Raw genomic sequence first — 10055 nt, 5'->3', positions numbered from 1 at the left:
AAAAAACTAAAACTCTTTCCCACATAACAATTTTCATTATTCTATGACATTATGTTATTCTAAGACGTTTGTGATTTTTTAAAAAAAAAATTTCCTCTTTTAATTTTTATGCCTTTATTTGGAATTGTTCTAGTTTTTCTGTTTATTTTTCTATCTTAGGCCTACATTATTTTTTTTTATCATAAGTGGTTTTTAATATATATGGTAGTGTAAATGAATTGTTTATTTAATTTTGGTCTATTTCACCTTCTCTTTCCATTAACAAATAGAGCCTCCTTAGCTGAGGGCGGGGCAAATCGGACGCGCGTCCCCGTCCCTGCTGGCGCGCCCCCGTGCCGAGTCTCGTTAAGCAGAGCCAGTGGAGCTGTTCTCTGTGTAAAGTTCAGACTCCCCGGCAGCGTCGTGCGGTTTCCTGCTGTCACTTTTCTGTCCGCTCCAACATGCGTTTCCTCCCGCAGACATCATGGGATTTATCCGCTCTGAGAGGAAACTAACCTCCGGCTCTGCTGCTGCCTGTGTCCGGGTTTTGCTCTCCTTCAGCCGGGGAAATCCTGCAGCGCCTCTCTGAGCGTCTTTACCGACACCGAGACGCTTTTTCCTTCCCGTTAATTTATTTGTTTCCTGTCGCTTCATCTATTGACTTCAGCAGCTCCGAGTGACAGTATTTGTAATTTCCGTTCACACAGCTGAAGATGGAGACGGTGATGGAGAGGGAGTGCAGCGCGCTGGGGGGGCTTTTCCAGACTGTCATAGGAGACATGAAGGTAACATGAAGGAACATTATCATTACATCTGATTTCAAATGTTAAACATAGGAAAGATTAATGCGCTTGGACAACACCCCTCTGTAGGCTACATCTTGTTGCATCAAAGCAAAGCAGACATTTTATTTCATCTGAGGTTTCCAGGCGTCATCATTAATTTTAATTATCCAGGAGGGGGGAGGAAGGTGGGTGTGTTCAGGCCCTTTATTTTCAGGATGGGACCGCCTGCAGCTTTCTCCAAAATAAAAAAAACCAACAACAACAACAAAAAAAACAAAAAACAAAACCAAAGGGTAAACCAGCTTCGTCCTGTAACCACACACAGCTACAGGCTGCTGAGTTGAATGACAGTGACAGACACTGCTGCAGTCATATCACACTGTAATGTCTTCCCCATAAACCATGAGTCAGTTCAGGAATATTTAACTAGGTTTTTATTATGAGAAGGATGTTACTGACTGAGGATGGACTGATACGGACAGAAATCTGTGGTTTGTGAGATTTGCTAATCTCAAAAAAGAAAAACAAAGTGTTAAACAATTTGCCCTCTATCAAAACACTCTACTGCTTCATGAATGGGAATTTGGGGAATTTAAATGGCATTAGAGCGGAAAGGATTAGTTGATAAATCAGTGAATAGAAAACATGACCTCGTTCCAGCTTCTAAAAATGTGAATATTTGTCTTGCATGATAGGAAACAGGATATTTTCAACTTTTGGTCAGACAAAAACAAGAACTGCTTCATGAAGTGGTGATTTTTTTCCACCATTCTCTGACTTTACAATGAGCTTAATTAAAAAATGATTTAATGATGAGAAAAATCATTAGTTGCAGTCCTAAAGATTGATTAGCAGAAGTTGGGCATCAGTCTACAGACTTGATATGTTTTTTGTTGTTTTTTTTCTGTAAAGTGGTTTTACTGTTGTCAATACATATATGATTTGGGTTAGCTTTAGGCCTGGGATGATATGAAAATTTCATATCATGATTATCCTGGCCAAAATAACTGTGATTTACAGTATTACCCTGATATTTATTAAAATGTGCTTTAAACTCTTAAAAGGACATTGTGTAGCGTTTTCAGTTGTTTATTGGCAAAAATCAATGTCTGCATTCATAAATATGTCATCATTGGTGTACTATTACCTCTACCAATAATCTGACTTATTCTCGTAAAAGGAGAATTTCGGATTGTAAGTCGTTTGGGGGGCTCCATAATCTTTCGCCTTCTTGAAAATACACCCGCCAGCAAGGGACATATAGCACTACCGGGGAATAGCCTCGCCTTCAGCGTTTTCGTTGATAGCCAGGCCAGCGCTGTGTGACTGAGAAGCTGAAGGAGAGGAGCAAGAGGCGCTTCGCTACTACCCTGGCAAATTTGAAACAAAGTCCCACTCTTTGAGCATAATGCAGGATCGTGCATATGCAGCATCACGGGAGAGGAATCCTCGTCGCCAAGGAAGCGCATAAGGGAATCAAAAAGGCAACATGACCAGCGAATTCAAAAAATGAGTGTCAACATTGGGGTAGCCTTTCCCAGGTGGAAAGAGCTGCTGAAGGAGAAAGGTCTTAAAAGGGAAGCTGTGATTGGCCTGCTGGCCTGCCTGTCATTTTTTTCCTGACAGGCAGGCCAGGCCAATGCAATCACAGGCCAGTGCCACTGTTAGCGGCACAGTGATGCGAGGAGAGGGATGAGGTGTGTGAGGTTGAGCCAATTGTCAGTTGTCAAAAGATAAGACGTGATTGGTTTGTTTCGATTTACACCCACCCTTGCGTCGCGTGTGTCTGTGTAGGAGCCTGAATGAATACTCCATGAAGTATCAGATGACATGGTTTCATCAATGTTATCATAGCTTTTTGGTACACAGTGGGTACCGTTGTTGCAATACGCATTTGAAACAGTGAGGCGCTAGAGTGCGCCATCTGTTTGAATACAATATAAGATTTCAAGGTTAGGGGGAGAAATTCCTACACACTGTGGCTTTAAAGGTCCAGTGTGTAAGATTTAGGGGGATTCAGTGACATCTAGTGGTGAGAATTGCAGATTGGTTAGGTTAGCTAGGATCACAACAGTATATGAGGTTTATATGGTACAATAACCATATTCGATAATGCCCAACGACGAGGCTGAGTGTTGGGTAAGCGTGGGCGATATGGCCCTAAAAATGATATCACGATATTTCAAGGTATTTTTGTAATAACAATATTCTTGGCGATATAACAAATTAGTCAAAAATATATTATTAATTTAAGAACATAGAATTGCAAGAAAATAAGTGATATGGTTTTACAGTTTGCCCCCAAATATTCAGTAAAAACCAAACAAAAATGATCTCTCATTTCTTTAGTTTGTGAACAACAACAGTAACTCAGAGTGAGATACAGATTCTGTATACAATATTAATAGTTCAACAAAATAAAATCTACCACAAATCACACATTTAAACAGCTCCTAAATACAAAAATGTACCCTGGGATGTACCCTGGGAACTATTAATATATATATGTGTGTGTAAATCAACAGGTGATTTCCTTCTCTTTTAGCAAAATCCTAAATGATTGAGTTGATTTTTTTCCACCTGGACCTTTATGCTCGGCCATTTCTCCTCTAATCATCATGCTGTAACCTGTGATGACCTGTTATGCTACCATAACTATCGCACATTCACTTATATTTCATTTTTATCAAGCTGTGAGCTGTAGGTTTACATTACCAAAGGTTTATGGGGCGTCGGTGGCTTAGTGGTAGAGCAGGCGCCCCATGTACAAGGCTGTTGCCGCAGCGGCCCGGGTTCGACTCTAGCCTGTGGCCCTTTGCTGCATGTCTCTCCCTCTCTCTCCCCCTTTCACACTTCGCTGTCCTATCAATTAAAGGCAAAAAATGCCCTAAAAAATATCTTTAAAAAAAAAAAAAAAGGTTTATGATAAAATCTTGACGGCACTGAGAGAGGAGAGGGAGAGACACTGTGCTGCTGCCAGAGGAGCCGCTGAATGAGTTCCCTCTGAGCGGTAAGTCTGTAAAAGAGTCTGAGAAGTCCGGGGCTGTTCATAAAACATTCAGGACACCACAGTTTATTCTACACTACTGAAACTGCTCCTCTTTTTATAACCACAGTGGAGTCAGTAATAACTTCTCTTTCAGCCATGCTTGTAGTTGCCGTGGGTAACAGTATGATGTCAGTGTCAACAAGTCGAAAATATTATGTCCATCACCACATACATTTTTCACATGATAATAGAAATTATACCAGTATTATGATGAACAAGATGATATGACACATCTCTCGTGTCGGGCAAATCATGCCTCCACGTCAGCCATTAAAAAGTGATAATGGACACCTCTTTGGGCATTATCCCGTTTATACCATGGTCACTTACCAAAAAAATTAAAAGTTAGAATATTCATTCATATTTTTTATCTTTTGCAAAAAGTAGTTAGTTTGAAGTTTTTCACAAGCCATAGCTTGGTTTCCTTGGCAAGGGTTCTTATGCAATGGAAATGTTATTCAGTAATCAAGTAAACAGGACGAACCTCAGATACAACCCAGCAACGGGTACATTCTAGTCCGCCCAGCTCATGGAACCTTTTGACCCAGCTGTTAGCCAGAAAGCTAATGTAATGCTAGCAAGATTCAAAGCCCATATTATTGCATACAGTTGACAAACAGTAAATATAAGTTGATAGTTAAACAACAAGAAAGGCTAACTATCCAGCCATGTCACTGTCCCCAAATCAACATCAAGATTTTCACAAATAAACAATATGCCATGTGTAATGTAACTGTCAGTTGCAGCCTGTAGTAGTGAGTTGAATAGCAGACAGCAGGGTAGGGGCAGGGTAGTGCCTGCAGGGTCTGTTACAGTCTTCCTTATGTGGTGTTCAGAGGATGAGGCACTGAAAGACGACTCTCAGTGGTGTAAATTAATTGTTAACAGAGGATCTGATTGCGCCTCTTCTCATAGTAGATATAGGCTGGTACTATTATCTAGCTGGCACATTAATTTAGAACAGTAAACAGCAGGGGCGATTCTAGGATCAGAGGTTTAGGGGTGCTGAGCACCCAGAGAGCTGCCCGGCCAGGCAAGATAAATTTTACTGTTTTGTACATTTTAACTCAGTTTCATTCCCACATTTGTGAAAGAAAAACACTTTTTGGCAAAGTCTGTGACTAAACCATCAAATTTGATAAAGATTATTTAAATGCTGAGCCACAGCAAAAGAGGAATGGATTGGAATCATAAAAGAAACATATCGTAACCCTAATTTCTGGGGGAAGACAACTCATTTTGATACAGCAGCTCCTCAACATACACATAAACAGTATGTATGTTTCTGGAGTAAACCAGCCCCCTATAGTGAATACCAAAAATACCAAAAATGGACCTTGGACTTATTTTTTGGACTTTTATTTGAAATGCAATGCACAACATGTAACATTAACACATTAACAGTAATTGACTTTTTCAATGTTTGTCTCTGCCTTTTTCCTTCTTGTCTGTATTATATAATACAATTACATAAATAAAAATACACTTCAAAAAAGAAAAGTGCTTGAAATCTACAAAATAATAATAATTAATACACACAATAGGAGTTATAATGTTAATGGGCATCCAGTCAGATAGCTAGTCAGTAGCACCTTGGCAGCGCATTGCTCTGTGCAGATAGAGCGCTCAGAGCCCAAGTCGGGGAAAGGTGGGAGGGATGGGGTGGATCAAACCATTTTTGAGGCGTGGTGGGGGTGCTGCTGTATTTTTGTTGTTAAAATATTGCGTTGCAACCAAGTACTGTATGGTTCTGACACTTTTCTAGCTTGTTAAAAAGGGACATACAGTAAAAAAACAAACAAACAAACAAAACAAATTAGAAAAAATCTCTCAAATTTTAGGGGTGCTGGGATTCAATTTAGGGGTGCTTCAGCACCCCCAAAAATGGGCTAGAAACGCCTATGGTAAACTATGTCACCGAAACTACTTAGTAGGTGTCCATTATCAGTTTTAACGGACACCCTGCAGCCAGTCAGAATCAAGTATTTACCCAGACCATGATATAAGATGGTATTAAACAATTACTTTTATCATTTCCGATGACCCTTAAAGGAATGAAAAAAGACATGTTTTACTAATTGAACAAAGGCTTAATTATTATTTGACAATTATAACCATTTTGTTAATGGTAAGTTTGTGTAAAAAGTCTGACAAAGCAAATGTACATGGTTTGATAACTCTTAGTTTTCATATCTTGGTATACCTTGAAATGGAATACCGCTGCAACCCTATTTACCTTGTTTTTGTTTTGTTTTTTAAAGATATGTTTTTGGGCATTTTGCCTTTAATGGATAGGACAGCCAAGTGTGAAAGGGGGAGAGAGAGAGAGAGAGAGAGGGGATGACATGCAGCAAAGGGCCACAGGCTGGACTTGAGCCCCGTTACCTTGTTTTTTAAATTTTTTTAAACTGTCGATTCAACACAGAAGTATAAATCCTGTTTTACTAAAAGCCTGAGGGGTCATGAGCATAGGCTGGTGCAGTATGTCATCCTGAGGATGCTTGAGGTGGTCTAACAGGATATGATATTTTTAAATTTCTGTTTCCCATGAATGTAAGAGGTTTGTTAGGGACACCATAAGCATTGTATATTTGTGGAGGTCTTCCTTAGAGAAATCTGAAAACATGGGCCCTTTAGTGTTATAAAGGGCTCACTCTGAGGACACATGCACTGTGATTCTAACATACCAATTACGTAATATTCCATTTCTGCCAACCCATCCCCCTAAATCCTACACACCTTAGCTTTAATGTGGCACTAAACAAACTGGAATCACTCTTTTTCTTCCTGCATGTCTTCCTCCTCTTTTTTTCTTTGTACTCCTCCTTCTCTTCCTCTGACATTTTTCTTCCTACCTCTCTTCCCTTTCCCTTACATCTTCCTCTGTTTCACTTTTTTCCAACAGAATGCCCCACCTTTCTTACCTCATCTTCTTTTCTTCCTGGTGTCATCTTCCAGTTCTCCTGCGCCTTTTTCATCTCTTTTCTTCTCAGCTTGCTTCTCCCTCTTCTCCTCCTCCTTCTACTCCCTCTCCCTCAATTTCTTTCTTCTTTTCAGCATTTTCATTACTGCTCTGTCCATTTTTTCTCTTCTTCAGCCCACATGCCTTCCTTTTTCTTCCTCTTCTTTTTCTCCTCATGTCTTCCCCCCTTTCTCTGCTTCTCCTTTTCCACCTTTAAAGTGAGCTCATTTTATCTATGTCAGTGGTGATTTGTTTTTCGTTTCATCTTCTTGGGATAAAACACTGAAACATGGAACAGGTTTGTGCTCTTAATGATGCACGTTGATATCAAAGTGAATCGGATGCTGTCACACCTTTCCTGAATATGCTTGTAAGGTTTCACACCTGTCGCCTCACCTGTTGTGATCACAAACCTGGCTGCTGCAGGTCTGAGCTGTACCAGATTCTGCACCATGAATGTGAACAGAGTGAACCTGCATTTCTTTTACGACTGTTGCATAGCATAATCTACAGCAATGCATCATATTTCATGAGCACACCACTAAGGTAGATCATAATCTACAAACTAACAAGTAGGGGTGGAGGAAAAAAACGATACAGTATTGCGATATTCTGCATGGTGGTAGTGGATATACAGATGCCAAGTATAGATCTTTACATCATTCATTTTTGCAAATATAAATTTTAAAACAACTTTTGGTACTAGAATGGTAAGATCACTTGCTTTCCGGTCCACTAGATGGTGCTGATGTTTTCTTTCCTGGTGAGGTCAGCAGAGGTCTCAGTTAGCGGCATTTGGCAGGAAGTTCATCAAAACAAAGATGGAGGTACCGGAGAAAAAAAATCAGTCATGCGCTGTTGCATTTAAACATTTGGACTTGGATATGACACATGCAATTTGTAGCAGTGTCAATGAGAATAAAATACTCTGGAAATACTACGAACATGAGGGCTGACCTCACATGCCACCATCCAGAGAGCTAACGCTAAACCTGCTCTGCTGAAAAAACAACCAACACTGGACACACTTAGCTTGACTAAACTACCATCCAGCTGCCCACAGTTCAGTCTGTCAGGTGTATGCAGCATTTCTGACAGGTTTTTTGAAGGTGTTGGTCAGTCTGTCTGCTTTGCATCACATTTTGCTGCAGTAAAAATGATTAAAGTCAGATGAACAAACTGATAACTTTAAAGTTTTCCTTTGGGGAAATATTGCAGTTGGAAAAGAAGGTAATCAAATATATCACAAAATATTGTATCACAATACTCAGCATCACAGTATTGCAATAATATCATATCCTGACCTAAGTATTGCGATAATATCGTATCGTGAGTCCTCGGGCAATTCCCACCCCTACTAATAAGCAATTGTAGCTGTCAAATAAATGTAGTGGAGTTAAAAGTATAAAGTAGCATGAAGAATGCTTGTACTTTAAGAATAAGCTTTGTGTTATTCTCTATGTTTCTTATTGTCACCAAATCCCAGGAAAAACCAACAATGTGTTAGTCTGTTTCAAAATACAGTCTGAGTTCCTTTCTGTGGCTCTCAAACCCACTGGCTCCGACTGAAGATGTAAATCTGTCACAAATAATGAAGTTGGAAGCAGTAAATGTGTCATACAGCTGCTGAAGGAAATAGTGACTTTGCTGGGGACTATTTAGGTGCTCTAGTGAGTATTTGTGGCAGTGGGACAGTTTGTGTGGGACTCAGTCAAAATAAACCACAGTGTGTGTGTGTTCATGGTAATAAAGGAACATGTCACCCAATGACACAGTGTGGCTCACTTATATGTTTTTAACAACAATGGAGCTCTATGGCACACAGGAAGAAGATATATCAGACTTCTTATCCTTCTTTTCATCTGTAGTTACTAACTGAAGAATCTAAATGAAATCAAATGTAGCTCAGTGTGAACCTGCCTGATGTTTATTCAGACGGACACATGCAGGTTGTTAGCTTCAACATGTGTGGGTGGAGAGACTTTACTGAGTCAGTGTGGAGGAGACTCCAGTCTGTTGCTGCTAATTGTCTTCAGATTCTGTCTGTGTCTCAGCTGACAGCTCCCATTCTCATATTTACATACATGTCAACATAAACGATATTTACAGCCACTTGATTTGTGAACAGTTAAGACCACTGTTTGTCTGTCACCATCTAAACATTTGGTCTTTAGACATGAAATGTGAAACAGTCACAGATTAAATGCTCTTTTTCACTGAAGGAACATGTAGCATGAAAGAACCTGTAAGGCTTTGGTTCTTCTTGGTTGCACTTTATTTTACAGACAGGAATGTTGAGGATACTCTATATGCCAAGTTGGACCATCTACAAAATTTTTTGGACAACCTCCGGTCACTCACGTTTACCTGGGTCCTCCGTTCTTGAATTACAAATCCAGGGGAGGAGATGTCTCTCTCACTGGCTGGGCTCGACCACAGGATGGTGAAAACACTCAATCATTTCATTTGTTTTATTCTGAAAAATAAGAATAATATTTTTGTTCTCACCCACTGCCCACCTGCTTTTTTTACCTATGCCCATACCCGTGAATTTACATTTATACATATTTTTACCCCTTAGACAGCTTTATGTGGGTGACCCGTCTGAGAGCAGATCTTCCACTAATCTGTAGATTGACAGTTTGATCCCCAGCTCCTCCAGTCCACATGTTGAAGTATCCTTGGGCCAGATACTGAAGCTGAGTAATAAGTGGCATGTTGTGTGAATGTGTGTGAACGTGTGAATGTGACATGGACTGTAAAAACGCTTTTGAGTGGTCGGAAGACTAGAAAGGCACGAAAAGTACAGGTCCATTTACCATTTACATTTCTATATTTCACAAGTATAGCATATTTCAGATTACATGCATATCAGGGGAAGAAATCACCAGAGGGCCCCTGATATAGAATATTATTGTGATTTTATATATTTTCTGACATGCTAAGTGTTATGGTAACATATATTACGATGTATTTTCTCTTTTCAACAACAAATCAAGGAAAAATTTGTCAACATCTGTTTTTGTCTAATGATATAAAGTTTTCATTCTGTTCATGCAGGTTATTGCAACAACATGAATCTAACAAACTGAAAAAGCAATTGATAGATTGATAGATGATTTTAGAGGGCTACCAAAAGTTTAATTTGTATTTGTAATAGTAAACTATATAATTTAAAAAATCGATAGTTAGCATTGGTGTATCGATCCAGTATTGCCCTTTAAAATATTGCAACACTATACTGCATTGATTTTATTCCCCACTCCTAATGTATATGAGC

At 39.5% G+C, this 10055-nt stretch overlaps 1 protein-coding gene across 1 annotated transcript in view; it reads left to right on the top strand.

Annotated features, from left to right (window-relative positions):
* The first annotated feature begins 342 nt into the window (after positions 1-342).
* The window catches only part of LOC125904333 (protein MTSS 1-like), a 132943-nt gene continuing 123230 nt past the window's right edge, over positions 343-10055 (top strand). Inside the window, exon 1 of the mRNA XM_049601676.1 lies at positions 343-764. Within this exon, the coding sequence (XP_049457633.1) occupies positions 693-764 (72 nt within the window). The 5' untranslated portion in view covers positions 343-692. The remainder of the gene's footprint in view (positions 765-10055) is intronic.

The sequence above is a fragment of the Epinephelus fuscoguttatus genome, linkage group LG17 (assembly GCF_011397635.1).
Source record: "Epinephelus fuscoguttatus linkage group LG17, E.fuscoguttatus.final_Chr_v1".
Taxonomy (NCBI): Eukaryota; Metazoa; Chordata; class Actinopteri; order Perciformes; family Serranidae; genus Epinephelus; species Epinephelus fuscoguttatus.
This window is presented reverse-complemented; position numbering and strand designations above follow the sequence as displayed.